Source organism: Poecilia mexicana, unplaced genomic scaffold, assembly GCF_051168715.1.
Source record: "Poecilia mexicana isolate PSO_F unplaced genomic scaffold, ASM5116871v1 scaffold_10, whole genome shotgun sequence".
Lineage (NCBI taxonomy): Eukaryota > Metazoa > Chordata > Actinopteri > Cyprinodontiformes > Poeciliidae > Poecilia > Poecilia mexicana.
This window is the reverse complement of record NW_028263379.1, coordinates 30251831-30269787: the sequence shown is the minus strand read 5'-3', so window position 1 is coordinate 30269787 and position 17957 is coordinate 30251831. Positions and strand designations below refer to the sequence as shown.

The following is a 17957-nucleotide window of genomic DNA, read 5'->3' as shown; positions in this document are numbered from 1 at the left end:
AACGCCCCTTCACAAAACTCGTCCAGGGAGACCGCTCCAAACACCCGCCAGGGGTCCCACCGTCGATCCCGCATCATGCGTCTCTCACCTTCTGTTTGGTCGGATCCTACTGTCATGATTCCGGTTTGGGTGAGGTGAGGTGAGACGCAGGTAAGCCAGGATGATGATGAAAATAATTAATTTTAATGAAAAGTCCAACAGAGACGGCACAGGGAACAGACTGACGACATCACACACGACGAGGATCCGACACAGACAAAGACAACAGGTGGGGTTAAATACACAGGGAAGGTAATCAGGGAACGGGATACAGCTGGGAGCAATCAACAGGGAAGACAGATTCACAGGGGAAACTGGACTAACAGAAAAACTACACAGATCCTAACAGAATTAAAGAAATGGGGAGGGAAGTAGGTCAGTTATGCTAACGTGACTTTAAAAACTTGAACATGTAGATGTGCTGTGGAATTTGGTGTGATTTGGTTCATGTTAAAAAAGAAAAGACAACCTACACATCAACTTTCTGACAGATCATCAGTAGAGTAGGTGTTTAAATTAGATAATCAATCACTTCAGACGATCACTTATTAATATCACAAAATAAACATCAAATATGAAAACATAAAACTGTAACAGACTGAATGCTCTGTTAGTTTGAAAAATGTTTACTTGATTATTGGTCTTGATTCTTGGTACACTAGTGGAGTTGTCAGCCAGTTGCTATGGCAACGACTCCCTGTGTACAGCAGAGAGCGACAAATTCAAGTGGTTTTGAGTTGTTCTTTAACTGTTTTTCTGCGTTATTTTTCCCTGTGCTGTGGTGTTTTGGTCTAAGTTAGCATAACCTACATCTCCAGGTTTCATTTTGTTAACAGAGTTGATTCTGGCTCGTTGTTCTTTAAAGGAAGATGCTTGACATAAATTGCAGTGCAAACATGTGGAAGAAACACTTGTTTATTTTATTTAACCTTTTTTTACGCTGGTGAGTCAAGAACAAGTTCTTCTTTTTAATAACAACCTCATGCTTTGCAACAAAATTAACATAATCAGTGTATAACTGGACACTGATCAGAGCACATATGTTTATAATATTTAGCAAGTGTTTTATTTGTATCTAGGTAAGATTTACTTTCCTGTAAGTAGCATCCTCTGACTTTAAGAACAGTGTGACATTTGTAATTAATCCGAAAGTTATTTATAAACTCTGGCAGATTTGGATGTAAAATGATCTCCAATAAGACAAAAAGTTTATTTCTTACAGGAAATGACACAACAGCTGTCATGTCTTAAAAAGTTTTCTTTTTTTATTTTTTTTTATTTTACAATATAACAAAAAAAATGCATGTTGAAAATAATTTATACCCCTTCCTCTGCCTTTTTGCTCCAGTGACTGCTGGAGATGATGGATGGAAAAGCCTTCATTTTTTTCAACATTCATGCATCAGTAGTCTGGTAACATCATTGTGTGCTGTTGCAGAATTTGCCTCTTTAGTAATGACCGAGAGAAAATTGAGCAAAATGTCAAACTAAAACTGCCTGGTGTTTCATTCCAGCTTGTAATCCGAGAGTGATGATGCATGAGTTCTGTCTGTCTGGGCAGAGAATCAACACCTCTTTATACATGAAAACAGTTGCTTCAACATGATAGCTCTGGGCCATCATGGGAAATCTCAGCCCGAATGTAGTATTGCTTGTTCTGTATCACAATAGAGAGTTTTCACATAAGGTATAATAAGAGAACACCCTAAGGGCGAAGTGTTCAGAACCTCACAGGTCTGAATGAAACAGATTAAGTTGCCTTATCAATGATTGAACATGTTCAAACAAAGAAGTCTTTGAGGATACCTCAAGGAAATGTATGTAAATCAATGGAAGGGAAGTGTGATTGTGGAATAAAAGCGTCCCATGAAAAACTTTTTGTTTTTAAACAAGAAGTCACTGTGAACAGAAACTTTAACATCTGGACTCCATTGTAATTTAAATCAGTCCTGAACGTACCTGACCAAAATTACAAAAAGCCGCGATCAAGTTCTCATCGATCATCTAAATGGATTCTGTTGACAGCGGTTCAAAGTGCTTTACATCAGAAAAACACCACACAGTCACCAATTGTGAAACAAGCAATAAACGTTGCATTCTGTCAAATGCCGTCTTCAAAATCATATCAAATATGTTGATCAATGTTCCATAATCAAAGGCAGGTTGGGTTTTAGCCTTGATTTAAAGCAACTCAGGGCTTCAGCTGTTTTGCAGTTTTCTTGAAGTTTGTTACAGATTTTTGGTGCATAGAAGCTGAATGCTGCTTCTCAATATACAACATATATCTTAGGTTTGACCTTTTTTAGGATTGATGGATCTCATTTAGTTTGTTGGTTTTACCATTTCAGAGCTATTTCTTTATGAGTCAGGGAACATTGTCTTCCGTTATAACCCAGTGGTGTCCAAACATCATTCATCTGACCCCAACCATCAGCCTCAAGTGAAAGAGGTTCACTGTAGTCAGGATGTCCACAAACCTACCAAAAATACCAGGCCATGAACTGCATACTGCTGAAACTCCAAAGTCAATGCCCACAATGAAAAACAGCTAACAGAAAACAAAGTACATGTGCCACAACCTCTGACCTCTATGGTCTCTTAAAATGGCCAACGGGCCACACAGGCGAGAATGCTTGTTTTCAAATGAGACAAAAATTAAGTCTTTTGCCCCAGTGACAAGAATGTTTGGAGAAGTCAAGATGAGGCGTTCAAAATCATGGAAAGCAGTAGGGTACCAATTGGCAAGTATGGTGGTACCTTCCACTTCCACTCCAAAAACTGTACAGCTAAAACGTGGGCACAGTTGTCCCCACATGGCAGTAACCTGAAACACACAACAGAACCGGTAGGAGAATAGTAGGAACATGAGGTAGCATTAAGTTTCTAGAGCAACCCTCCTAAATTCCTGTCAAAAGTTTAAATGCAATTCACGTGGAGTCTAAATGACTGAATGGATTTTTGATGACAATAAAAGCCGTGTGGTTTAATCGTAGCATGATGTATTCTTACCAGAGTTGTGCATCCCAAGTAAAGCTGTTCTTTAGATGAGAAAGTACTGATTCAAGCTCTAAAAAATGCAATATTGAACTTTCAGCAGCAGTCCTTGATCCATCTGTTGTTTACAAAATAATGTTGGAACCTGACTGAAAATGGGTAAAAAACACACACACACACACACACACACACACACACACACACACACACACACACACACACACACACACACACACAGTTTGAATGAAATGTTCAAAGGAAAAAAAAGTATTGACCATAGAAAAGTGTGTACAGATATTCTATAGCTAGATATTAAAAAAAAGGTCAAATATGTCTCATAAGGTAAAAGAAAATAAATGAATATAGATAAATAATAGTGGCTGTTGCAGAGAACGGTAAATAGAAGCCATTTGTACTCGTAATGGATCCGACCATGATGTGAAATGGGCAAATGTTTGTTTCTAATCACAAACCAACAGAAAGCCACCTGGAAGCTCTATTTTAGTCAATAAGCACAGCGTGTCAGCCTTTTTATGCTCTCTCATTTTTAATGCTGGAACTCCACTATTATTCAGCAGACTCACCTCTGCCTTCGAATATGCTCTAGCATCTCTGTCTCTTTATGGCTGAATTCCTCTCTTTACATGTTTGTCGTGGTTTGCAGTTAAAGGAGATGGGAGTAAAATGAAATGAACTTATTTTGTTTCATTCTTAGTAAAAATGACTTAATCTTAACTTATATTGCTGATAAAAACATCAGTTTGTCTTCGATAGTTGGATTGTATTATTCTCTTAAAAACCTGGTACTTTAAGTACCAATGTACCTGCTTACGCTAATGTTACTTGACGTTGTTTTTTGCTGAAACTTGGTTTTATTCGTTGTTACAAAGAAAGTTCTTTGTAACAAAGAACTTTGTTACAAAGTTGTAAGGATTGAAGAAAAGGCTTCAAACCTTAGCCTTTCCTTTTTAAAGGAACTCCTTTGTCTGAGACGTTTTCCTTCGCACCCAACTCTCTGCATTACTGCCACCTGGTGGTGTCATTAATACATTGGTCTGTCAGTAAATGAGTGGTCTGCTCAGATTTGGTTGTGTTGATATGCATAGTGAAGCAGTCGGTCACAAGGCAGCAGCTGAACACATTTTGGGGATGTTGATGTGAAATGGGAAAAAAGTTTTTCCATTGCAGTTTTGCAAAATACACTAATTTCAATACAGTCGAAAAACTACCTCATCTTAGTGCAGAAACTTTTTATCGAAAAACGTGAGCTCTTTTTTTCAGAATTGATGTGTTTCAATTAAGCAAATTTATCTTAATAATTCCAATTTGCGCAATTATACGGTCAAAGGAAACACGGCTATTGTAGTCTGACGGTTATTTAGTTATTAGACACACACTTTTGGAGACAAAATTTGTCGAATAGCAAAACAACGTTCACACTATAATTTACATTCTGTTTTGTTTAATGCCACTCTGGCATACCAGGCTCCAAAAGGGACAAAATCCTGAAGTCATGCTCTGGTGAAACGCCCCCCTCATTCCCCCATTACCTCCATTGCCATAGATATGCCCTGTTTCCTAGCAGATGTGCTCCATCTGCAAACATTGTTAAATTGGTAATACTAAAACTAATGAAGTCCCAGAGATGCTCTCGCATGTTCAGAGTAATCAAATTAGCAAGTTAAAATTAAAGTACCAATGGCATAATTCTCCAAACGCTTCCTTGGAAAACTGGGACTGCAGAGAGCAACCTTATTAATGGAAGATCTATCTTATTAGGATCTGCTCCCCCCCTCATGACTGGTCATTTAATTAACCTTGTCAAACATATCTGCTGTAATCTCCTATCTAATTTCATCTGTTAATTTAAAACAGTTCCTAACAAGGCCAGGCCCCCAGCCAATCAAATGTCACTTGCACATGCATAAAGGACTTAGTTAATTAGAGCTGTCAGAAAGTGGACAAACACGGATGAAGATGGAGGATGGATTTTCCTTTATTACTTTCCTCCAGAGAGTTCTATCTGTGGGAATCACCTCCAATTCTCTAAAGAGAAACAAGAAGAAGAGGAGGAGGAGGGAGAGGAGGGAAACTGATGAAGTGAGATAGAGGGAGAGAAAAATATTTAGTTTATTCAGGCTAATCAAATATGACTCTTTCCAGCTTTGTGGCAGCTTCATTTCCTGTTAGACAGGAAATTTCATCGCATTTCCAAGAGTGATGCTGTGGCTCATTTTTAGCTGCTAATATTCCGTCCCTCCGGTGTGATTGTAATGTCAAATTATATTGAATCCGAACAGTGGCTCGTCGAAGTCCTCACATCGTCATAAACACATTAACTCTGGATTTCAAAGGTTTAAAAAAATGTGCAAAAGTTTCCTTAAGTTGGTGAGTTTTGATTTTGAGTTTTACAAAGTAATCAAGAGATTCACTTGTGATCTGGTGAATAAAAGAATCTGCTGAAGAGCTGACACTCAGGTCTCATTTGGGACTGGATCTTCAAAGACGTCGTTTTGACTGGCAAAATCCTTCATGTCCCGTAAACGTTTTCACATTTCATCACTTTATAACCTCAAATCTAAGTATAATTCATTAGCACTGATTGAAACAGGCCGACTCCAGTCAGTAATTAGAAAAACAGTTCTCAAAATTTGAAAAGTGTGTTGTGTTTGTATTCAGCTCTCCTTTAGTCAGATGGTTGGTTTCACTTTGGTTTAAAGTAAACTCTGTCAAAAGAAAACATTTCAATGAATCAAATCTGACACTTTCCAGTCTAGGCGTTCTTCTTACCAGCCTATGCTATGCTAACATTAGCTAATGACCAGCAGAGGAAGTAGGCAATCCATTGGATGTCCAGCCTCTTTAAAGCTAACAAAGTGACTTGTCTCTTCCTCATTTGCCAGAGTCGGTTGCTCAGTTGCCTATTACTAATCAAATCAGTAGCCGGTTCTGAATGGATGTAGTCTCGTGTTTCAAGGACCAAGCTCTCACAGGATGTAAAATATTCTTAATTTTGCTGTGGAAACCATAGCATCATTGAGATTGTGACGCAGCAGAGTCAGAGGCGAGGCACAGATCATCAGCCGTTTTGACGATACATATCATTTGAAAACCCAATAATTTCAATTTGTGGATGCAATGTGACGAAACCTAAATGATTTATAGGTGTGAGTTATTTCGCCAGGCGCTCTAAAACATTGAGTTAATCAAAACACCTTGTGGGTGAAACTGGCTTCACGTCGGCAGCGCGCCGCCAACGGAGAGTTTCTGTCTCAACTTAAAGAAAGAAAGTAGAACTCAAGGAAGAGAAGAGAACGCACATAATTAGCCTCCACACTCAACATCATTAACCTCAGCGGTTATTTACATCAAGCAAGCGCTGAAAACGGGGGTTCGGAAGAGCAGAGGAGACACGTACGCACCTTTCCTAAAAATAGAACGAGTAGAAAACAAGAAGTGTGATAGTTTATTAGAGCCAGGATGCCGTTACAGACTGCAGCCTCCCAGGTTACAGCTGAGCAGCCCACTCACTCACACGTGGATTTGTTACGAATGTCCTGGAAATCTGCATGGCATTAGTATGTGTCTCTACATGTGTGTGTGTGTGTGTGTGTGTGTGTGTGTGTGGCACCATCTGTGTAGCCATTTGCAGCTGTGTACCCTCAGAGCCCAGGACCCAAAACTCAGCTGTTACCAAGACAACCGCTCTCTTTCCTCCCCCCCAACCCCGCCATACCTGGTCCATCTACACACACACACACACGCACACACACACACACACACCCTCACTCTCAGAATCACCTAAAGGTTTGTCGGTGTGTATGTGCTTGTAAGGGAACAGATGGGCTACGGTAGATCCGTTCTGATGAAAACGTTAGCGTACGAGCGTGGAGCAGCTAACAGACGAACAGGAAGTGGATTGACGAGCAGATGGACGGCCTGTGTGTTTCGGGTTTCTTAGTTCGCTCGTTCTCTGCGTGTAAAGTGTGAGAATTAGATTAGTCTCAACAGAAACACTGTGTTTACAAAGCAGAACACATGCTTTTTGCTTTTATACAGCCACTCAAATCAAAGCGAAAGATTATAGAGCGGCGGCAGCATGTTGGAGTAGCGCTGCTACGTTAGCTTTGGTTTGTTCTCTCTTTTTTGTAGACTTTTGTTCATCGTTTTTCTGATTTGATTCTTTGGTTTCTTGGACAGTTTTTCTGTCTGGTTTTAGAAGCTGTGCAGCTGGAAGGATTTTTGCTTTTGCTTTATAACTTTTGGACAGTTCATGTGATGTACAGTTGGGAAAACAAGGTGTTGTTTTTACTGATTAGCATCTCAAAAGCTCAAATAATACCTAAACTATGACCCCAAATTCCAGAGGAGTTGAAAAGGAGGTTGAAGCAGAGAGAAGGAGGAAGTTCAAATAATCTCTTCCATCTTAAAGATTTCCCGCATTCGAACGTTTCTCTGCCCGGTTTTCTAACCAGACAGAGATTTAGAGTGGCAAAAGCAAATGAGGTGGATGAGCAGTGCTTGCTAGCATCTGATAGTTATCCAGGACATGTTCCTAAGGCGGATCTTAGTGCTGTTAATTATGCCCATGTGTGTGCTGCTCTCCCCCAACCTTTTTCTCCCGCTTTCTCTCTACTATAAAGCTTTTTCCCATCAACAAAAGCTGTTGTGAAAGCTAGCATTAGAAGCTAGCATTAGTTAGCGTTGTAACCAGTGACAGCGGATAAACAGCGTTGCTGTAACGTTGAGTTGTTTCTTCGCCATTAGCACATTTAGCAGTGCATTCACAGGTTGACTGACATTCCTAAGACCCTCCTCCCGGCTCTGATTGGTTGTTTTTGACCTCAAGCTGTGAATATTTTTTATATAAAAGGTACATACTGCATTTAAAGTGTCATTTACTTATTATTTGTATAGTCCTTTGCAAATAAAAGCACTATACAAATAAAATGTATTATTATTACTATTAATATGGCATCTATCCAACTGTCAAACAGCAACAATCTTCAGCAGAGGCTTTTATAGATTTATTGCATGACTGACTGCTACTGGAGATCCTTGCTGCCCTCTTTGACGACACTTGGATGATTTGAGTTACAACATTTCATCCCCATTGGGATAATTCAAGTATTTTTTAATTACAGTAAATTAAATAGTACATACACACCCAAAATTGTCTTATTGGTCATTAACTTTATATTCTGGATTTGGCTTTGCGCCTCAGAGACGGCTGCCAAATTCAGTTCCAAGTATAATTGTTGGCATGATATATCCAAATAAAATAATTTTTTAAAACAGTTGCCATTTCCTGCAACCCCGACCTCGTAAATTAATCATCTAAAAGAACAAAAGTCTAAAAGCACCTATACATTAAAACTTATGCACGCTGTGGGCATAGAGAAGTTCTGGTGTGTTTCCGGCCATGTGCAGATCTTGCAGAATGTTTTTAGCTCTGCTGCACAGAGGCAAGATGTAAGTGGAAAGGATCAGTGCATTTGTTAAGTCAGCATCACTGAATGATGCTGCCGCTGCCAGAATTAGACAATGTGCTTATGCATGTCTTGCTCGAGTGTGGCTATAATTATGGAAAGCCAGAAGGTTCCGTGTGGCATCTTGAGATGGTCTTCAGTAGAACGCTGCAGCCACGGAACACGAATTTGAAAACCTGTCATCTTTAATTTGTGAATTCGCTCCAGACGGCAGCACCCACATGCACCCCACCGTCCTTCAAACAAAGTTCCCAGCTGCTTCAGCCATTGTGCCAACACCTAACTTCTAGGGTTTCACTGCAGCTATCTATATCTTTATACACTAACATATTTGTCTTTCTCCAGCAAATAGAATCCAGATTTATTCCTGTTTGTTCAGCAGCAGATTGAGTCTGAATGGATTTCTTCAGCCACATATCATGGTTGCCCCAAACTTCTTGTATCTAGAGAGCTGGTGACCTCCTTAAACAGGACCTATTAATTTATATTTTACACATTTTTGTTCTTCTATTTGAGTTTCTATGGCTTCTAAAAACAACCCAAAAGCTTAAAGGAGCAGTATTATGCAAAATTGACTTATTTTTTAGCCTTACATCATGTTGTAATGTTATCCCCTGATCAAAAACATACCTGGAGAGTTTCTTAGATTCTTTCATGCATGTTTGATAAATCCTTCAGTCTCCTGTGGCAACCAATCAGCTGTGCAAAATGCCTGGGTGGACCTAGCCCCGCCTTCGAGGCGCAGCTGCACCTCTGAGCTGCAGCTTCCAAGCTTCTGAGGTTCTGCCTCACAGAGCAGCCCTCCCTCATAACGTCTCCACTCAGCTCCTTCAGACTAGCCAGCAGTAATTAGCAAACACCTGGTGGAACTCAGTAGAGGAGTTATACTCTGTTGTAAAAGCATGTTGTCACGGTTACACATAACTTTCTGAAAGTAGAAAAGTAAGAACAAAACTCCATCCTGCTGCACGGTTTCTAAAACTGGAGGGGATAACAGCCCTCAACTAAGAAAAGTTATGAACAAAAAAAAACAAAAAACAAATCAGAATGAAGCTGTATTGAGAGGAGCAGCTGTTGAACATGAGTCTGGTGGATTCAGGGTTATAAAGTGGATAGCATGGCAATCACAACCTCAGCTATTCTAGTCTAAGAAGAAATGATTGTCCTGTCAGTGGCGGCAGAATCTCTGTCACCACTCTAACCTCTCATGTCCTTCAGATTGAGGCCATTTCTGATTCTGACTGCAGAGTCAGCAGTGGTTTGTAGACCAGCGTCTGAAGCAGAACCTTTCTACAGAGCTGCAGCCGTTTCTCTGTGTCGGTCCAGAGCAACGCACACCGCACCGTTGGACGTGGCGGCCCCAGCCGGTCTGTGCTGACTGAGACACTCATTTATCTCATTCTACGACACATGATTTCCCCTTAATACATTTACATTTCTTGTGTTCATTTTGGAAATATTTCCTTTATGTAAAAGGACCCTTAGATTTTTGACAAAAATGCAGGAATAATCAATAATTAAATTGTAATCTGATATATCATAGAGAATTGGTTACTACACGGATCCAATCAAAATAATCCACATTTTTTTTCCCAACAGCCCATATATTCTATTAATCCAGATGGTATTAAAATGTTAGTAATTATCATTTATTCTTTTATGTTTGGTAAAAATAGAAAAAAAAATGTCTCATTGCGAAATAAAATGGGTTTATTGTACTTTTCTACTAAAACATAAATGATCTTATTACGTAGAGATAACTAAGGATATTGTAGCTTTGTAAGTTTAGCTTAACATAAGAATTTTATACATCTAGGAAGACATTTTTGTAGGCTAGTCATTTCTAGTAAAAACTGCCATTTTTTAGTTTAGAAATGTTCTTGTTTTTTCCTAAATTAATCTCCATATTTACTCCTTTTTTTATTTCGACAATTGCACACAATATGCTGTCGTAATATTGTGTGGTATCAGAGTAAGAGAGGTTAAAAAATAAAGATTTCTCTTTTTCTAATTTTTAACTCACAAAACTGATTGAAAGCCAGGTGTCGTTGCTCTTTCACGTCACGATTATACATTATATCGTGTTGCTCTGTTCTGTAAATCCCCCAGGTGGCGCTAGCCACTGTTTCAGCATGCTGACATTTATCGTCTTTATTTATCCGCCTGACCGCTCGTTTCTCAGTGAGCGCTTTCTCCTCGGTTCTTTTATTTTATCTGCCTTTAAAGCAGCCACTCCAGCGCCGCTTCATCTGCTGAGGCGAGCAGGACGACGGCGACGGTTAAATCACCTTCAGAGCGCTTTCCTTTTTATTATTATTCAGTGAGCTAATTGAAAATTAACCAATCTTTACTGAAACACATCGCCTCCCCTGACACCTTTTTATTTCCCAGCAAAACGAACAGTTCAATTGAGTGATTTTTATTTAACGTCAGTCTCGGTCTTAAGTGGGCCAAGGCTTAATGGAGGAGATGGATTACAACTGGCAGATAAGAACGGCCGACTGTTCTGTAGGTTTCCATCTACAGATTCTTTACTTAACAGTAAAGTGTTTCTGTTTAGAGTGAATTTAAATGTTAACATGTTCTGTTGCTTTCATTTAGCGTCATTTTTTACATTTCATACGTGTTACTTACAGAACCTTTGGGCATTTTTGTTAAACTTCGGTTTAAACAAAAACTTTAGGTTAACTGGATTCTAAATTATCCCTTAGGTATGTGTGTGTGTGTGTGTGGGTGTGTGTGTGTGTGTGTGTGTGTGTGTGTGGTTGCTTGTTTCCTTATGACAACTTGCTCAGGGCGTACCCAACCTATTGGCCAATGAGGGCTGGGGATGGGCAAGTAAAGACGATGGACGAATGGTGTTATTTAAACTGGTTGATATGAAACATAAGTGTGACAAAAAACAACAAAAAAGAAGAAGAAATTCATAGAGCGGTAAATACCTTTTCGCAGCACTGCATTGTCGGTGAGGAACCAAGGTGCTTCACAGATTTCTCAGAGTCAGACGTGTCTGCAGGTAAAACCTGGCAAATCAGTGAGGGACCAAGGAAAACAAGGTGCCAAAGAGAAGATAAAGGAGGTGTGGACAGCAAGTAATTGGAAAGAGAATACGTCCTGACACAACAAGGAAAACTGGCAGGAATACACGGAGAGATGAGAGAGAATCTACTCCGGTGAAACGCAGCCAGAGAACAGGAAAACCCTGAAGACTGACAAGTGAAACAGACTAATGATGCGAATAGCTGCTGCAAGAATTACAAAGGGACAAGCCGAGACGACCAGCTCCACGTTTTTATGAATTTACAACCATCCCATATCACTTCTCTCACTTTTCATTTCACTTGATATATCACGAAGCCGCTCCTTCAGGATTATTTTTATTTTTTTTTTCATATTTTTTGGATCTTATCCGGGCAAGATTCAAATCGCATGAATATAAATTAACTGCTGTTGCTAGGAGGCTGGTTTGAATTTTATCCCTTGGTGACAAATCGCAACATTTGTGGGTTCTTAGCAGAAACTCTGCAGAAGATAAGTTGAGGAATTACCCTGAAAGCCGGCACAAACAAAACATCTGGGAAGTGTCTGCATGAAATACTGTGGTTCTGAATGTCTGTATTAAAACTTTATGTAGATATTATCAAGTGAAATGAAGCAATAGATGCTGAACCGAAACTATACTGAACTGAACTCCAAACGAAAGTTTGTTACAACAGCTTGTAAGTAAACTTTCATGTATTCGAATACACAACAGATAAACTGTCTGGGGTTTTCCATCTGCTTTAGGGTCATGTTGATGAGCTGAATTCTCACCTCTGGATCAATGAGTGAGGAGCAGGAAGAGAGACTCCATCAGGACAGAGAAGAGCCGGAGCATTTTCTACAATGACACAAGGAAAACTGGCAGGAATGTTCATGGAAAACCTAATGACGTAATGTTCAGTTCACATGAACCTTCCCTTATCAGTGTTTATTATTCAGTTTACACAAATCCAATTTGTAACATTTAATTAATACACTCTGATAGAAAACCTTTTTTTTCTCCTAAAACCTTTTTTGAGATGAGAAATATTAACAGAAATGAACTGACATCACAAAAATGTCATCAGTTTAGTCAGAAGATCGAATTTCTCTAAATCAAATTAGAATAAAAACCTGATGGAGATAAATGAACATCATTTTTTAATTCAGCGGAGCAAAATAGTCCTAATTCAGTTGACAAAACAGACAACTCCCAAAAAATATTTTTGTAATCCAGTGTTATCAGTCTCTCACACAGCGGTGAAGGAATGTTGACCAACTTTCCTTCAGCGTTGCTTTAGTTCGTTGATCTTTGGGTGCGTTTGTTTCTGCAAGCTCACCCCTGGTGAGGTGTTAGCATTCCCTAACACCTCACCACATCGTTTCAGCCAACTTGAGATCTGGACACTTGGGAGCATGTTGAGTCTTGTGAATTGCTGTGATGTTTGGATGAATTGTGCTGTTCTAAGAACTTTAAAAAACAAATTTCAGCTGCCTGACAGATGGCGTCTCCCTTAGCTTTGGTGTACAGCTCATGGTAAACCTAATGACGGAACAATGCCTGTTCTTCTGTAAGTTGCTTCTGTCCTACTCTGTTGGTTGTAGCTTGTCATGTCATGGTTCTGTGCATTGTGGACAAACAATATTATTTTAGACTTATCTGTCCAAAAGATATCACCACAGAAATAATGTTACAGGTGTCATTCAGTCGGGTGCAACTTTGTCTTAAACCTGAGTTTTGCCTTTCCAGAGAGAAGAGGCTCATGGTCCGTCCATCTTGATACAGACAGATGTCAAAAACAAAACCACTGCAGTCTTTAGCTGGTTCCCCAAACTCTGTCACCTTTTAGAAAGTGCAATAAGAGCTGAAGTAGTTCACCCAATGTACTGACAAGTTACATACATTTTTTTGTATTTGAAATACTGCAAGTTTTGTTACTATTAGTACTGTTAGTTTTGTTTTTTTTTTGTTTTTTTTTTGTTAGGTTTTCTTTCTTTTTACAAGCAGACAGACATAGATGTCAGCGTCTGATAACCCGTTGTTCCTCGTGCTTCAGTAGCAACGCTTAAAAGTGAGCCAAGGGCAAACCAGAGTCTGGACTAATGCATGTATTCTGCTGCATCTACGCGTCCGGTGTATCGAGAAGCTACACTAACAAGTACAGACAAGCCTGTCGGAGTGAAGACGGGAAAAAACGATTGGATTTGACACAACAGTCGCCTGATTTTTTTTGTTGTTGTTTGGAAACTCTCTCAAGATTGAGTAAGACTTCTTTCTTTGTGATTCACACCGTCTCGGTGTAATCACACTCGGCTGCAGTGTGAAACGGCGATGAACCTAATTGAGAAAATTCCCATCAGCCATTGGTGTAAGGTCTTTACTTTCAAGTAGTGACAACAACGCAATCATTTTTTTTTTCAACAGCGTATGAACCCCTGCTGCTGCTGCCACACACAGGAAAAAATAAAACGAGACTTTATGAAACACACACACACACACACACACAATCTGAAGCCTGACGTGGCCTATTTGCAGGACACACACACACACGCAGTCTCAGTGTGTGTGCACCAACCAGCACACACCCTCATTCCACAGGAAGGCAAACAAAGTTGATGATTTTAATCACCATAACATGCTGAGAACACAAACACACCCTCAGGGTGCTAATCAATTACTGCAGCGCTCGCATTCACACACGTCCTTACACACAAAAACACTCGTGCAATCAAGCCAAACCAATTTCCCCCCCAATGCTGTTTTTTATGGCCAGTTCTGAATTATGCGTGCGTGGAACAGGAAGCTGCACGCCTCGGTCAGAGAGGAAATATTTGTCACCATCAAGAGAGACCACACACACACACACACACACACACACACACACACACACACACACACACACACACACACACGTGCGTACACATGCAGAGATTTGACGACCACTTCTTCTCTTAGTTAAGAATTAGCATTTTCAGATTGACGTGCGTCAAAGTGTCCCATCGTCTCTCCCCCAGGTCCATCAATCAAAGTTAAGGATTGTCACCACACCTGAAGCAATCATCAGGCATTTCCATATCAGGCCCTCCGTGCGTGCTTGGCGTCTGCGGAAATCTTTTTAATGGCTGTTTCGGCATGACATTTGAAAACTTGACGTTTTTAAGGCGGTATGCGCAGATTGTGTTTAGCCCAAACAAAGACGTTAAAAGTCAACCTGTAGCAACTTCTCAGCAATATTTAGGCATCAGTGCTCACCTTTGTGTTGGTGAGCACTATTTACTTTTTAATCACATTAGCTTGGTGCTTCCATGGAAGGTGAAGTCCTCTTTCTATCTTTTCATTGAATTTTCATTTTCAAGCTCTTAACTTGGACCAAAATTCATTTTTTGCTGTTTTCATTTGTCCCTTCGGGTCTCATCCGCTTCTAAAAACTTTAAGAAAGGAGACCACTCAGCCATTTCTTGGCAATAAGTTCATCTTTTTTGGTGACTGGAAAATGAGCTGTTTCAAAAAGTTCACAATTATTGAGTGACACTGCACCGTTACCTAGCAACCTCAAGCAAACCCTTCCAACCCAAACAGAGCTTTAGCATGTTTGGTCATCTGGCTTTACCGCTGTATGTGTTGTATAACGGCTGCTGGAAAAGACAAGTGTTTTGTTGTCAACTTACTATCCAGAAATCACATGCTGCATTGTTGTTGGTTGTGCAGGAGACTCCACTTCTGCTTTTCAAATATGTTCAGTTATGTAATTGTGCACCTGTTTTCAGCCATTTTCACATGAAATTGTAAACATTGAGCTGGGGGGCGTGGCCAGCAGCAGATTATTTGGATCTAAAGAGACAAGATGAGACAGTAAAATGGATCATTCTGAAAGGAGCTCAAAATAGGCAGAACAGAGCAGATTTAAATCTCATTGTCTAAGAATGATGTTGTGCAAAAAACTTTGATCAGGATGTTTTCTGTAGCCCATACCTACCCTACCCTGTTCAAGAAAGCACAATAGGTTTTATCATTGCCTTCATGGGAGATAAAGTTCATTTTTCAATCTTTTCATTGAACTTTTTATCTTAATTTAGGCTCTGAATCAAATTTATGGATGTTTTAGAAAGCTCAAACCTGACCTGACCTGAAACGTCATGACAGTGGACGTCTGAAGCAGTTCTGGATTCACGTGCTTCTTTTGTAGCATGTAATGCCACAAACAGACGGCCTCAGCGGTTTGGTTCTTGACTGTGCGGATAGAGCTGTCATTATGATAATACCGAGGTCTATCATACTTATCTGCTAATTGACTGCCTAACGAGGTGGCGTCCATTAGAATGCTCATTAATACCTCATCATCACCACTGATAGCTGTAATAACAGCATGTTGGGGATTTCAAGGTCTTACGTGATTGTGTGTGCATTTGTGTTAGGAGAACAAGTATGGGATGTGACCATATGTTTGCATTATTATTAATGTAATTGTATTTTACTTTGAATTATTATTATTATTAGTTTTTAGTTCTTGGGATATTGGTATTGCATGGCTTAACGGTAGCATCCCAACTGCTTGTATGTGCAGGTCCAAGATACTTTTGGGAAACTTTTGACCAAATTTAAAAGGAAAAGTAAATATGGCACCATCAATGCTGTGGTTTTCAGTAGCTGTGTTTCCTGTGCAACTGTGCACAAAACTTTAATATTTTTGGATGCATCTATTCAAACAAAAACCTTCACAGGAATTTGTTTTTATTCTTTCCACATCACAGATGCTGATTGAAGCATGTCAGGGTGCAGGAAGATGGGAGGTTTTGTCAAAGATTTCTAGCTGACTAGTTGAAAGCCTATAATTAAGTAACTGTATCAGTTAAATAAAGTTGTTTTTGTTTAGTTTTCTCTTGGAGATGGGACACGTAGTCCTCCATCTCTGACTTCTCTACTCTATGTGAAGAATTTAGAGAATTTTCTGGGTAAATCATTACTTTTCCCTGCAGCGAAGAGTCTTGCCATCGTCAAGTTTCTGTCAAATTACAGCCAGAGTTCTAGTCACGATTCAGTCAGAAATTTCAGATGCAAAAAGTGTGTGTGTGTTTTTTTAATGGTGGTTGCTGACAGGTCTGTGTTGTATGGTGCAGGTATGCCCCTGAGTCTGGACTGCAAGGCCTTTTTCGGCTACAGCGGAGAAAACAGGAGACCCATCATCTACTGGAAGAAAGGAGAGAAGTATGTGGAGGAGCTGGCAGGACACATCAAAGAAAGTGAAATCATGTAAGTACAACGGCGTTCACAGAACATTTCACCACATTACCACGACAACACGATGGAGGATAAACCCAGGCGGTTTAACTTTAGAGCGCACAGGTGTGTGTGTGTGTTTTTGACCAATTTCCCAATGACTCTGCTGAATCTTCACCGCTCACACCGTCAGCACCTAATTTTCTGGTGATTTATGACTCGCCAAGCTTTCTCCGACAGGATCCTTGTCAACTCGCCTGAAAAATTATGAATCCTAATAATAAAGTTTAATTGAATTCATTTTCTTCCCTGTTGGGACCAATTACATCGGACTCTACTGGGAAAAGACTGGGTGTCTGCAGGGCATCAAACATCATTAGAACAATCTGCCAGATCGCTATGGTAACCGCTGGAATATTTACAATGTCACACACTCTCTCTCTCTTACACACACACACACACACACACTGAGTTTAACAAAAGAGAGGATGTCTGTGTCCCCTGAAACACCTGACCTTGGCCAGGCTAACTCACTCTTGTGCAAAGTCTGAAGTTGTTTCTTTTCAACTTTCTGTAAAAAAGAAAAAGAGGAAGAGGAAAGAGAGTGTTGAGAAAACCATGGCTCCAACCCAAAGCCTGGGTAAGATTTGCTATAATCCATTAAACATTTAAAGATGAATGTAAGGCTAAGTCCCATTTGAGCTCTGCGGTTCTAGAGTTATGGATAATGGGTGGAAAAAATGGCTTTTTTCAAAAGTAACAAACTTCCTTCTTTCAGTAGAACTTTGTAAACTCTGATACGTTCGCGCTGTTTAGAACTGCAGTGCAGCAGAAACGACGCAAACAGCTCAACCACTGGACTTGATTTTCAGCAGAATCCCCTTCATGTCCTCATGTTTAGATCTGAGTCACATTAGTTTTCTCAGTATGAAAGTGTAACAGCAGCTTTAGAAGCCATTTCATCGTCTTCCTCACTGTAAAAATAGGGTGTCCATTTGTGCTAGTCTTTGGGATAAACTTACTAAAACATTTTGTGAAATACTATTTTATTGATTAGGGCTAAAAGATATCCAAATCAACCTGGTCCTACTTGGAATAAGCAATCAAACCTCTTGAATCCTCTTAAATTATAAATTAGCTTTATAATTTAAGCTAATTATTAGCTTAAATTATAAATTATAAACTATAAATGATCC

At 39.7% G+C, this 17957-nt stretch overlaps 1 protein-coding gene across 2 annotated transcripts in view; it reads left to right on the top strand.

Moving 5' to 3' along the window:
* Positions 1-17957, top strand: part of il1rapl2 (interleukin 1 receptor accessory protein-like 2) — a 143934-nt gene that overhangs the window by 90131 nt on the left and 35846 nt on the right. For both annotated transcript variants that reach the window (XM_088009800.1, XM_088009799.1), the window contains one exon: positions 16662-16794. In XM_088009800.1, coding sequence (XP_087865926.1) covers positions 16662-16794 — 133 coding nt within the window. The remainder of the gene's footprint in view (positions 1-16661; positions 16795-17957) is intronic.